The 14,807-nt window shown below is 42.5% G+C and overlaps 1 protein-coding gene across 1 annotated transcript in view; it reads right to left on the bottom strand.

Annotated features, from left to right (window-relative positions):
• Window positions 1-240, bottom strand: part of GUCY2C (guanylate cyclase 2C) — a 61,809-nt gene extending 61,569 nt beyond the window's left edge. Inside the window, exon 1 of the mRNA XM_073327304.2 lies at window positions 152-240. Within this exon, the coding sequence (XP_073183405.2) occupies window positions 152-240 (89 nt within the window). The remainder of the gene's footprint in view (window positions 1-151) is intronic.
• Window positions 241-14,807: the final 14,567 nt, after the last annotated feature.

Genomic DNA, 14,807 nt, shown 5'->3' with positions numbered 1-14,807 from the left:
GGCCAGGTATAGGAGCTCTGTAGGACTCTGATTGTGAAGCACAGTATGCCTCACACACAAGTTCAGTGTCTATGCTAGTCTGAGTAGGAAACAATTTTGTTGAGTATTTTACTTCCTTGGAACACAGTAATGTTTTTTTTCTGATACTTACTAGAACATCTGGTACGTGGCATAAGTACAAGTGGGTCCCAGGACAACGCAGCCAAGTGTGCCGCTATTCTGCAAGAGATAAAAGAGCATTTGCAATGGAGAGTGCAAAGTGAGGGAAGGGGCTACTGATATGGGAAATGCAGAATGTGGAGCAAGGTACAGGCAAGGGGGATGGGGGGAGACTGTGAAATGTGAGAAGACACAGCACCAAGATTAACTGCCACTGAGCAAGTACAGAGTGGTGAGAGAAGGGGCTGTGGAATGAGGGAACAGATAAGAGGATGAATCTGGAGCAAGAGAAGAAGGGAGGTGACAGAATGATGCATGGCAGTGTGTGGTCTGCACAGAGGTGTATGACAAAGCTAGGTGGGAGCTCAGTTCTGGAACAGCAGGGGGACTACATGTCGGAATTAAAATGCATCATCAGAGCTGTGTTGGAGTTGCAGGTGAGGAGTGAAGTGGCTCAAGAGAGGCTAGCTGTACGTATGTATGGGGCAGACAGTAGGAATTAGGGGGTGCTATAAATTGGAAATGAGGTGAGCTGAGTGTCTGTGTAAGAAGCCTGTACTTTGCTGCCAGTACACACTATACCTGCCTCTAGCCAACACTCAACACACTTTCACAAACAGAAAAGAAGGATTTCTGTAGAAATGCCTAGTACTCACATAGAGCTGCTTGATGACCTCCAGACCCTCACAGGTGGTAGTGCGACAGCCCTGTGAGACATACAGTGATGTGTTGAAGTCATGGTAGGTGGCATTGAGTCTCACATTTTTTCCTATAGAAGGAGAAATGGGAAACAGCATTAAAAGACACATCTACTCACTGATGCACTGAGGGTCCCTCCCTGTTCATTCGTGACAGAGAGCAGTACAGTCTCATACTAACAGGGCCAGATTAAGAACATTCTAGGTCCTGGAGACAGAATATCCTGAGCCCTGCTATACTCTCTGCTCTCGGGGGCCTCCCTTCAGTGTTTTTAATTGTTTGGAAGGGTGGGAGGGCCTCAGTTTCAAAAACCTCTGTGCAGCCTACACTTACCCTACAGCAGTGGTTCCAGTCCCATGGGGCTGGGGCTGGCTCCCTGCTCTGGGCATTGTGACCTAGCACTTGGGGTCACAACACTCCTCAGGTTTGTCCCAGTCGCTCCTTGGTCATGATGCAGCAGTGGCTGGGCCAAATTTGAATGCCATTGCAAGTGAGTGCAGATCACAACAGTACTTACTGTAATTCCATGGGTTTGGCGAGGGTGTAGTCTTCTGAGGGGCCTGGGCTATGGCCCCATTAGCCCATCCATTAATATGGGCCTGCATACTAAGGTGCCTCCATTCCCAAAATTCACTGGGAAGGAATTCCCCCTACCCTCCATTCCACTGGATAAGATTGCAGAATTAGCTCCACTATAGAGGGCTGACATCTTTCTCTGAAACATCAGGTATTGGGCATGATCAGAGACAGAATATCAGATGCTTTTTAAAGCTACAGGAAAAAAAATCAGAGGGCATCAAATTCAAATGAAACAAAAAGACAAAACATTAAAAATGGGGAGGAAAAGGAGATAGTTTTCTTAGAACATTTCAATCTCTCTGGTCACTCGATTACAGACCTAAAAGTCGCAATATTACAACAAAAAGACTTCAAAAACAGACTCCAACGAGAGACTGCTGAATTGGAATTAATTTGCAAACTGGAAACAATTAACTTAGGCTTGAATAGGGACTGGGAGTGGATGGGTCATTACACAAAGTAAAACTATTTCTCCATGTTTATTCCCACCCCCACCCCCACCGTTCCTCAGACGTTCTTGTCAACTGCTGGAAATGGCCCACCTTGATTATCACTATAAAAGGTTTTCTCTTCCCCCCATCCCACTCTCCTGCTGGTATTAGCTCATCTTAAGTGATTACTCTCCTTACAGTGTGTATGATAACACCCATTGTTTCATGTTCTCTGTGTATATAAATCTCCCCACTGTATTTTCCACTGAATGCATCCGATGAAGTGAGTTGTAGCTCACGAAAGCTTATGCTCAAATAAATTGGTTAGTCTCTAAGGTGCCACAAGTACTCCTTTTCTTTTTGCGAATACAGACTAACACGGCTGCTACTCTGAAACCTGTCATTAGAACCTGCTGTAATAGGACATTATGGAGGCAAATAGTTTAGTGCAGAGGTTCTCAAAATGTGGTCCGTGGACCACCAGTGGTCCACGACCTCCATCCAGGTGGTCCACAGATAGTTCCCTGTAAGGTGCGCACCTGGATGGCCACACACAAGAGAATGAAGGGCCACCCACCTAATTAGTGGAGCCGTGCAGTCGTGGCTCCACTAATTAGGTGCCTGGACCCTGGAGAAGATGTGCATGTAAGGTGAGGTGGTGGCCTTGGGGGGAATAGGGTAGGTGGGGGGGCAGTGGGGCGAGAAGAGGGGGTGGAGGGAATTTGAGATGTGCAGGGTTGTGGCGGCCAGAGAAAGAGGCGACTTTCCGCAGCTCCAGGGCTGTGGCTGCCAGGGAGAGACGCCCCTCCATCCCAGCCTCAGCTCTGTGGCTGGTGTGGCAAGGGAGAGAACCCTCTCCTTCCCAGCCCCAGCTCGGGGGGCTGCTACGGTGGGGGAGAAAGGGCACATCCATTGCATTAGAAAGGTAAAACTACTGATATAAAAATATGAGTTGTGTGCTTTTATTTGTAGAACAAAAATGTTAATTTTTTTTATATAGCGCTTTTATCCAAAGCACTTTACAATAGCTAATGGTACAAACAACATTTGGAAAGATCATTAAATGGCCTTCCGAGACCCTCAGCAATTTTCAAGTGGTCTGCGGAAAAAAAGTTTGAGAACCACTGGTTTAGTGATATTGAAGAGAGGGGTTAGATATGAAAATGAGTAAGAATAGCATCTGCAGTGATGCTACCTAAATTAAAAATTATAAGGGCTGCTGATCCCCACACTTCAGGGAATAATCTGAGCAGCAGCTGGGGTCAGGATGAAATTTCTTTATCATAATGTTACAAAGTTATGTGTATCACTGCGGGAGTGGGCTGACACATCTGTTATTATCTAACATAGAAGTTACCAGAATAGATGGATCACTGATCCGTTCTGCTAGAGGAGAAGCCAGGATACTGGACTCAATGGACCCTTGATCTGGTCTGATTTGGTTCAGCAGTTTCTATGTTCTCAATCCCAACCTAACATCTTCAGAAATTAACTCAGGGAATGGTTTGTATCAACTTGCACACAAACATCCCTGGTTCAGTCCTTGCACTGTGGCTCCACTGCTTTGAAAGAAGGGGAGAGATATTGTCTGATCTACATGGTGACTGGACAGCCCAAAAACAGCTTTGAGGGGCAGTTTGTAGAAGCACTGACTGAGGGAGGGCCAGGGCTCAGAGTCTGACCCAAAATGTCTAAAGGGGAAAAGAACACACAGCATCACACCCTTACCTGCACTCTTCAGCTCCTCTTCTACCATACTTAGTCCCAGCTGGACAGCTGGTTTTATTTTATCGAAGGTCCATGGAAGGTCTGTGTGATTCAGCTGCATCACATTGATTACATAATTGTCCTTGACACACTTGCCCTCACCAACCTGCCACAGCAGCTGGAGACAGAGGAGCGTTGGCCAGAGGTCTGGACCCAGCATTCGTTGCCTCATTACTCCTCTCAGTTTAGACCCGTTGCCCAATGCTCACATATACACACACTACACTGTTGTTGTTCCTGGATAGGCTGAAACAAAGATTCATGTTGTATATCCACCGATCAGCTATACCGTATCTCTTTCACCCCTTTATTCTCTCCCCTTTTCTGCCTCCACCTCCACCCCACACCCATCTACCCTAACTGGCACGTCTGCTTGTGAAGAATTAAAAGCAACAGAACTTAGGAAAGGAGAGAGGCCAAAGGTTGCTTTGTGTGTTTGCTCATGAAAAGGTTGAGGCTATAAAAGAGAGATAGTACTGGCACTTTGTCTGATAAGGAAACTTTAACTCTGCATCACAGTGAATTGATGGGTAGGGAAGAGAAAGAAGGAGGGGCCAGCTGGGTTGTAAAAGGAGGCCATGTAAATGGATATAAAGTAAAAGATCCATTAAAGCCCCAGAGAAACACAGATGGTTGCTTTGTGTTTGTTTTGCCCTTCCAGGTCACCCCTTTTGGCTGTGCCCCTAAGTTTGGGGGTTATTATATTACTCTATATAATTTTTATGTCTTTAAGATACTATTTTCATTCCTTTAGTTTTTCCAATCAAAATGATTTTTAGTGCTGCCAAAAAATGTCTGACTGAAAACCTCCAGAATCAGCACAGAATCAATGTTTTAGGAATCCCCCAATATCACCCTGGGCAATGTACCCCAATTTTGCTATAGAGACAACACTTCTAGGGAATGCAAGTTTTCATAGTCTATTGAGGCTTTGGCCTGTCTCCTGAGACTACCAATGAGGGGGCCAATTGTGTTAATTGTTTTTGTGACGTGACTGCTAATAGTCATGCAGGGACCCAATTCCTGCAGGTCACAGATTTGACATGTGGGACCTCAAATCATTCAGAGATAACAAGGCAGTATTCTTGAGTGGATCCTCTCAAGAACACATACTGAGAATGTTCTCAGATCAGGGGGTAAGAAAAGGTAAAAATATCTACCCATCCCCTGGCTATTCTGACAAGGGAGAAAAGGAAACAGAAAGGTAGAGGGAGCCAACAGCTCTTAAGGCAGATAAATATTGAATCCATATTTTATTGAATGTGATGGATCTTGCATTTTGGGACTAATGGACATCCATAGCAGCTACTACCTGTCCACCAGAACCTGGACTGAAGCCCCACTGAAGACTAAATAAACTTTTATAACTTTCCAGAGATTATTTTAAAACAAAACAAGGAAATTAAACACCAACTGTGCAAATACAGTGTTTGTGGCACAGACCAACTGAACTGAAACCAGAATTTTCTTGGTTTATCTCATTATAAAAGTCTGTATTTAAAGGAGCACTATATATTTTATACATGTTTACAAAGTCCATGTAATATTGTATATGAGCTTACCCCTACTGCCAAATAAATACTTCACTGTTCTTTATCTTTGGAGGGAGGGGGAGATAACTCAATGTCAGCTGCCAGGTTTATGAGCAAACCACATTATTCTATCGAGCACTTAAAAGTGAGCCTAGAATTGCAGACCAGCACATTCAAACCTGTTCTTATAAACTGTAATGTAGGAACTCTAAAATAACAAGCTGGTATAGAGGTATGAGCATAGGAGTGGATGGATGGACCATCAGATTGGGAATGGATGATGGAGCCCTTCATGTCTAGTTTATTGGCTTATCTCTGGCTGTTCTGGGGTAATTACTCATGGAGGGCCTGAGCTTTCTCCCACTTAAGTCAATGGGAATCTTGTCAATGGGAGCAGGCTTTGAGCCTAAATGGTCTTCTTAGTCTGCCTACTGGAAGCAATCAGCAAATACTAGTAAAGTTACTGGAATTAAGTATGTTACATTTGCATGTCATTATAACTATGGGAATTGTGTAATGTACTGGGCTGTATCTACTATTTATTTGGATTTAATTGCAGCTTAAAACTGCCCTCTAAAAACACGATGCAAAAATAACTAAAGTATCAAAACAGCAGGACATTTCTTCCCTCTTTGCCACAAAACTGAATTCCCAGGCAGCACCCTATTATAAATCAGTAGCTCCCATCCCTCAAGGCCTCACCAAGCAAAAACAGAAATCCTGGTTTTTTATATCTGTTGCTGTCCTCTTCTGCATGGAATGTGTCATCTGGTCATGTCAAGTGTTTATCAGTTTGATTGCATTGTCCTCAAGTGGCTAGAGGCCTTGAAAGCAGGTACAAGCCCTAGTATTACTAACGGCTAATGAAGATCTTCCTTTAGATCACCTAGTCATGAGTACTATGTCATGAGTACTCGTCCCTGATGCTTTAGGCCATATTCTGCCTTCAGATATATATGAACAACTCACATTCAAATCAATGAAAGCTACACTTTGTTTAGGGGGTAAACTTGGTCTCTTGCCAACAAGTATAATATCTGGGTATGTGTTATGTGGCCACAGACTGTTGTAAATATCCAAAACACTGAGAAAGAGAGAGAGATTCCTGAATTTCAGTGTTATATTTGAAATCTTGGCTCTATTGAAATCAATGGGAGTTTTACACTGACTTTAGTTGAGCTAGGATTTCATCCCGACTCAAGGACACTACCTGTTTGCTCAGCTTGCTGTTCCACTGGATAATAAACAACTGGATTTCATTCAATCTAGTTTAAACAGATAATACTGCATTAACTTCCTGTTCCAAAACTATTCTGAGTGCTCCTCTCTTATTCTTCTGGAACATTCATAGACACATAGAATAACAGAAATCAGAGCAGAATACCTGCTGAGTTGTTCTGTCAGTTCCCTCAGCCCATCAAGATTGCTCCCTGAAATATGTTCTCCAGTGCTTTGTCCAGTCCCGTTTTAAATTACTCAAATGATGGGGCTTTCAACACCTCTCTTCAGAGACTAATTTTATTATAAACATTATTAGAAGTACAGGAACACTGTGCAGTGGTTAGAATATGGCTGACATAGTGCAATAAGGTCCCTTAGCCTAGAGAGCTCACATTCTAAAGGAGGAACAGGGAACAAAGTGGGCCAGAGTCATATTTCCACAACTTAATAGAGCTCATTGTTAACATTTTTTCTGATATCCATCCTAATCTTCCTTTTCTTAATTGCATCCCACTACATCAATTTGTACCTCCTTAGGCTACTCATAATAATACCTCTACATCCATGGAAGGTGGAGAGCAGAGAAGTAATGGCCACAAGCAAGTAACTGAGGATTCCTGAAAACTTATAGCCTAGGAATCAGTAGATGATGTGAAAATATCAGATGAATGTAGCAGCAATCAATCACACAAACATGGATGTTGACATCAGTTCTGTGGCCCTAATAGTTCTGCGGGGTGTATGAACTCACATCCTGTATTTTAAGGGACATCTCTTATTTGCTGCCTAATGTCCCACATTCTGTCTGAGCTACTAAGGAATATTCAATCAGCTAAATGGTATGTTTTCAAACAACAGTCATATTGAGAATCATATACTGCTACGCAAATATCTGATTTTATACTGTGAATGAAACATTGTGGTATAGTGTCCTATAAAATTATTTTTTCACTGAATGTTTCTTACAATTGTTTATTTCTTCAGTGTTACCAACTTTTGTGATTCTATTGTGTCTTGAATTTGTAGTGGTTTTTTTCCTGAAAGCTCCAGATACTGATATCGTGCAGCTTTCATTTTTAAAAAAGTAAGTTTCTTGCTCTCCTAGATGCAGAGGCAAAACTTGAACATGTGAAGCAAGTGCACCAAAAGGCTCAAAAGTCAGAAGGCAAATAAAAAGAACCAAACATTTGTTGGATCATATTAAAGAAGTTCTGTATTAAAATCACAAATGAGTTTGATTCCCCATAGTTTAAATTCCAGGGTATTACTAATTAAGAGGTCTCTTGGTTTTTGGTACTGTCTCTCCCTCTATGTGTGAAACTTGCAAGCTGCTAATTGTGTTAGTACATTCTAAGACAGAGTCTGTTCTCAAAGCAATTCTTTGTAACAACAATTACTCACACAGAGAGAGACTCAAAGCAATACTCTGTAACAATAGAAACAGCACCCAGAAACTCCCCGCCCTTTTGTTGTATTCATCTCGCTTTGTTAACAACTGTGATTAAAATAGAGATAGAGGATGTATGTGGATGGATGCTTGGTGTGGATAATAACTGAATGATCAGGGAGGTGCCAGCCTAAGAATCCAGTGTCCATCGGCTGAAGAAGGCGTCAAGTGGAAATAACCAGAGGACCCTCGGAGGGCAGACTGGAATCCACCCAACAGCCTCAAGAATGGGAGAACCAAAGAACAAGATAACATATAGCAGCACGGAGCCATCAGGAATGTGCTATCTGCTGATTGATTCAGCAACAGCATGATGAAGCAATTCCCATAGACTAGCATAAGAAGAAACTCCTATAAAAATGGACTCTAGAAAGTGAGAACTTTGGGGTCTGATTCTGCAAACCAACTTCCAGGAGCATCAGATGAGCATCTGACAAGGCCCTGCTCCCTCCTTATGTCCAGGCCAGCTGGCCAGTGGCTTGGCATGAGCAGCTCTAAGGCTGATAACTATGATAACTACCTTGCAGAACCTGTGTGTGTGTGTGTGTGTGTATATGAATGAATGTATGAATAAATATGAGATTGAATGGAATCTTATAGCTATAACTAACTGCTTACTATGATTCTTTCTATATTCACAATAAATGTGGTATTTTGCCTTTTCCCCTTTAATAAGATCCTGCTGGTTTTTATTTTATCGGTATAACACATTTATTTTTTTAAATCTCTTTATTTTTAAGCCAATCATAATTCTTGGGAAGCTGGACTCATGATTTGTATATGTTTGGATTGGCAGTACTGTTTCCTTCCTTATGGATGGCTATGTTACATAGAATTTGTTTAGGAAATTTCATGTTTTGGTGGTATTTAACCCCTCCAGCTTTGGCATAGGGCAGTGGTTCTCAACCTATTTACCATTTTGGGCTCTATATGTTATGTGGGCCACTTCCACACAAAATATATGCTACCTGTATGACCCTGAGGATGTCACACAGGCCGCAGCTGTGTACTGATTGAGCCGCAAGCAGACCACGGGTTGAGAACCACTGGCCTAGGGGGTGTACGATGTAGCAAGATCTCACACACACCTTTTTTTCTGCATTCTGTCCTCACATGACAATAGTTGGGATTCTTTTCAAACGTCCTTGATCTTCTTCACTCCAGTGACTTTTTCCCATATGTAGTATGTTCAAAAATAAACAGTCGCATTTGCAGGTAAGTCAATAACAGATGCTTCTGTTTTAGTTTATTTATTCAGAGTTGTTAGATGCCAGAATCAAAATGTCACTAAAAAGTCTTAAAAAGCAAACCTGTGACAATAATGTAGTGTCCAAGTTTATTTGTTCTCAGTGGTGTCCTGATCCAATATGGCTAGTTAGAAGATGATTTTTCTAACTGCCAACATTCCAAAATCCATCTGGGATCTGAAATTCAAACTTTTTCTGCCTCTTAAATCATCAGTGGTAATAAGGATTCTACTATCCAGATCTGATAGACAGCATTGCTGATGATAAGCAAAGCATAATAGAAACTGCACTGGCTTTTCAGAGCTAACTTTATTTCTAATTAAAGTTGGCTGATAGATTATAGGGAAAAGGTTTGTGGAGACAGGTGTCATTATTACACAGCAATATTTCTGTCCATAGCCATGTTTCGCTTGTTGGAACCTGACATGCTGAGAATAAAGGTTCTGATTCTCCCACATGGAGCTCTTTGAACTCTTATTGAAACCTGTAACCAGGCCAATGTTACACAGAAAAGAGAACAGGGAGAGAGTTCTCAGCTCAAAGTGATGGTCAGAGATTTTTTAAAAATCAATACAAAATTCAAGCTCATCCAGTGTCCTAAAATCCATAATGAATCAAACAGCTGAATAATCTAAATGGTATGAAAAAAATGTAAAGACTGGTAATTTCTCTTCTCTTCCATCTTTCTAGCTTACAGCCAAGACCCATCTTTCCTTTGGCCAGAAGGAGTCACCCTTACTTAAAAAAAAAAAAAATTACTGCAGTTTTCAGACAACGTATCCCTCCTGTAAGATGTGTTTGGGACCCCAATACTGTAAATAAAACAACTCGCTCCGTATATGACTTTGGCTTCCTTTCTTTGTACATGTGTCTAAGCAAGGCATCAGACAGGCAAAGGCTATAGGATACTGGCCCCAGAACTGCCCATCTTTCAGAAAGCCTATAGGATTCTCACCCTGACTCCTGCACAGCTTTCAATGTTTGCCAGACTGACACCGGCAATGTCTTCGTGAACAATGTTTAAAGCTGTCAGGATGCACTCCACTTCCTGACTTTCTTTTCTCTCCCTTTCTTCTTTTCTCTTTCCCTTCTTTCTCTTTTTTCCCTATTCTCGATCCTTACCCACTACTCTTTGTTTTTTAATTTAAACTCTTATTGTGTTCCCAGACTTATCTCTATGTTTACCCCCAGTTGCAGGACTTCCCCTTTTGCTGCTATCAGTGCACATAAATCCACTGTCTCCCAGCAATTCTGTGTGGGAATAAACAAGATCATCAGTCACACTAAAAGTACACAGCCTGGGAGATAATGCAGGTGATTCATACACTGTTGTTGCAGCAGTATGCCATCATTATTAATAAAGAAGCCAGATTTCTCAATCTGGCACTACATTTTAAAAAACGTTTGTTGGCATTTAATATGGGGAACAAGACTACTACAGCTACCTCCTTTGATCTGACTTTCCATAGTATTTTCTACATTTAGTTTTCCTAATTTTTAAAAAAGTGAATTTGGTGCTGATAAAACATGCTGGATTAAATAATAATATGCCTTTGAAGATGAAGTCCTGTATTTGGGCCTGATCCAAAGGCAAATGAAGTTAATGAAAAGATGCCCATTGACTTCAATGGGTTTTGGATCCGGTCCTTTATGCATGGAACCCTTACACCACCAACTGCAGTAGTACAATCTACCAGCTATCTGCCACCTGCTTATGTCCCTCAGCCTTGACATGAAGGGAACATCTCAGGGTGTTAAGAGAGGAATTCAGTCTCCATGGTCCATTCAGTCCTTGGCCTTTCTGCTGCGATGGGCAATAAGAATGTCAATAAGCCCTATTTGTGATGGCAGTTTCTCTGATTTGAACAACTGACTGCTAATTGTAACTGAGAAACCACCAGCTTATTATTAATGAAAGAAAGGACACACTACCTATTTTACTCTAAGCAAATTTGTTCTAAATGGTGATGTGAATGCCTGTGCACTGCTGGAAGTAACTTTCCATGTGGACATATGCTGTGTTACAACATGTTAAGAGTAACACCAGCACTCCCAGCTATCTTCGAGACACCACTGACTTCCTGAGGAAACTACAATCCATCGGTGATCTTCCTGAAAACACCATCCTGGCCACTATGGATGTAGAAGCCCTCAACACCAACATTCCACACAAAGATGGACTACAAGCCATCAGGAACAGTATCCCCAATAATGTCACGGCAAACCTGGTGGCTGAATTCTGTGACTTTGTCCTCACCCATAACTATTTCACATTTGGGGACAATGTATACCTTCAAATCAGCGGCACTGCTATGGGTACCTGCATGGCCCCACAGTATGCCAACATTTTTATGGCTGACTTAGAACAACGCTTCCTCAGCTCTCGTTCCCCTAATGCCCCTACTCTACTTGCGCTACATTGATGACATCTTCATCATCTGGACCCATTGAAAAGAAGCCCTTGAGGAATTCCACCATGATTTCAACAATTTCCATCCCACCATCAACCTCAGCCTGGACCAGTCCACACAAGAGATCCACTTCCTGGACACTACGGTGCTAATAAGCGATGGTCACATAAACACCACCCTATACCGGAAACCTACTGACCGCTATTCCTACCTACGTGCCTCCAGTTTTCATCCAGATCACACCACACGATCCATTGTCTACAGCCAAGCTCTACGATACAACCACATTTGCTCCAACCCCTCAGACAGAGACAAACACCTACAAGATCTCTATCAAACATTCTTACAACTACAATACCCACCTGCTGAAGTGAAGAAACAGATTGACAGAGCCAGAAGAGTACCGAGAAGTTACCTACTACAGGACAGGCCCAACAAAGAAAATAACAGAACGCCACTAGCCATCACCTTCAGCCCCCAACTAAAACCTCTCCAACGCATCATCAAGGATCTACAACCTATCCTGAAGGACGACCCATCACTCTCACAGATCTTGGGAGACAGGCCAGTCCTTGCTTACAGACAGCCCCCCAACCTGAAGCAAATACTCACCAGCAACCGCACCACACAACAGAACCACTAACCCAGGAACCTATCCTTGCAACAAAGCCCGTTGCCAACTGTGTCCACATATCTATTCAGGCGACACCATCATAGGGCCTAATCACATCAGCCACAATATCAGAGGCTCATTCACCTGCACATCTACCAATGTGATATATGCCATCATGTGCCAGCAATGCCCCTCTGCCATGTACATAGGTCAAACTGGACAGTCTCTACGTAAAAGAATAAATGGACACAAATCAGACGTCAAGAATTATAACATTCAGAAACCAGTCGGAGAACACTTCAATCTCTCTGATCACTCAATAACAGACCTAAAAGTGGCAATACTTCAGCAAAAAAACTTCAGAAACAGACTCCAATGAGAGACTGCTGAATTGGAATTAATTTGCAAACTGGATACAATTAACTTAGGCTTGAATAGAGACTGGGAGTGGATGGGTCATTACACAAAGTAAAACTATTTCCCCCTCCCACCCACTGTTCCTCAGATGTTCTTGTCAACTACTGGAAATGGCCCACCTTGATTATCTCTACAAAAGTTCCCCCCCCACCCCGCTCTCCTGCTGGTAATAGCTCACCTTAAGTGATCACTCTGGTTACAGTGTGTATGGTAACACCCATTGTTTCATGTTCTCTATGTATATAAATCTCCCCACTGTATTTTCCACTGAATGCAACCGATGAAGTGAGCTGTAGCTCACGAAAGCTTATGGTCAAATAAATTTGTTAGTCTCCAAGGTGCCACAAGTACTCCTTTTCTTTTTGCGAATACAGACTAACACGGCTGCTACTCTGAAACCTGATATCTCTGAGTTACTGCCTGATCATTAACTGATCTGATGTCCAAGACTATATTTCCCCATGAGCCCTTTGGTAATTCTACTAGAGTAAATGGTGCAGGTGTTATTTCTTTATGAACTTTGTCACTTTGACCATAATTTTCATATTTAGGTGCATAAATCATATGTAAGTTCTTAAATAAAAGTGCTCTTCTAATTCAGCAGATATCTGTTGATATGCAGATGATAATTCCAATTAAGTATCTTTCAGGTTGTTCAACATTTCATTTATTTTTGTAAGGGATGGCAATGCACTGTTTACAAGAGTTCAAGTCTCTCATATCTGTGTACATTTATATTTATCCATTGGATTTTTGTGCTACTACTCTTGGAGATATCCACTCAATCAATGGTTTCATGTATGTTATCAAACAGAGCTTGATCTAAGTGATTTCACTGGAACATCATGGGAGCACAAATCCCCTTTCAGTATCAGACCCATGGTCTCTGTGTTTCCATAATTAACTATCCTCTTTTTGAAAGTGGAGTATTTCTTACTTTGGGCACAGAGATTGCAGACTTTTTACAGTAACTCCACGCCTATTGTTGTAGTTATGTTCCTGAAAAATGTGACTTTAAGAGAAATGATATTAAGCTAATCCAATTTCTCCATAAGAATTAATGTAAAGTGTGGGGGGGGGGGTTTAGGTTCCAGGGAAATTTTTTTCACCAGACAAAAAACTGTATTTTATATATATACACACACACAGTATAAATTTTAAACAAACAATTTAATACTGTACACAGCAATGATGATTGTAAAGCTTGGTTTAGGTGGTGAAGTTAGAGGGTGGAAGAGGGTGGGATATTTCCCAGAGAATGCCTTACTGCTAAATGATGAGCTAAAATTCGGCTGAGCCCTCAAGGGTTAACACATTGTTGTTAATAGAAAAGGAGTACTTGTGGCACCTTAGAGACTAACCAATTTATTTGAGCATAAGCTTTCGTGAGCTACAGCTCACTTCATCGGATGCATACTGTGGAAACTGCAGAAGACATTATATACACAGAGACCATGCAACAATACCTCCTCTCACCCCACTCTCCTGCTGGTAATAGCTTATCTAAAGTGATCACTCTCCTTACAATGTGTATGATAATCAAGTTGGGCCATTTCCAGCACAAATCCAGGTTTTCTCACCCTCTTGCCCCCCCCTCACAAACTCACTCTTCTGCTGGTAATAGCCCATCCAAAGTGACCACTCTCTTTACAATGTGTATGATAATCAAGGTGGGCCATTTCCAGCACAAATCCAGGTTTTCTCCCCCCCCCCCCCCCCCCACACTCTACAAGGCAGCACAAATGGAGGGAGGAGAGACAGCATGGCAGACAAAGACAGAGACACACAACTTGTGCGTGGGAGAGAGAGATGCGCATTGCCCCTTTAAGTACCCTGACACCACATTCTAAGTACATTGCCTTTAAAAAGATCAGGAAGTTGAGACAGCAGCTGCGGCCCGCTCTCTCTGTCCTGAGCCTTGTTGTGTCTCCCCCATGCTCTATATGGAGAAGGGGTAAGCGGGGGATAGGAGTAGGGGGCAGGGGGACACTCTGACATTAGTACCCCTCTTTCCCCCTCCCCTGTACAGCAAGCAGGAGACTCTTGGGAGCAGCTCCAAGGCAGAGGGCAGGAGCAGCACATGGCAGTCGTGGGGGGACAGATGAACTGCCGGCAATTGGTAGCCCGCTGCACAGGAACTTAGGGGAGCGGGGTGCTGATGGGGGGGCTGCCGATCCACCCTGGTTCCAAGCCCCCACCAGCTAGCTGCAATGGGCTGCTCTTCCTGCAAGCAGTGGACAAAGCAGGCAGCTGCCAAACAACGTTATAAGGGAGCACTGTGCAA

Source organism: Lepidochelys kempii, chromosome 1 (genome assembly GCF_965140285.1).
Source record: "Lepidochelys kempii isolate rLepKem1 chromosome 1, rLepKem1.hap1, whole genome shotgun sequence".
NCBI lineage: Eukaryota > Metazoa > Chordata > Testudines > Cheloniidae > Lepidochelys > Lepidochelys kempii.
This window is presented reverse-complemented; position numbering and strand designations above follow the sequence as displayed.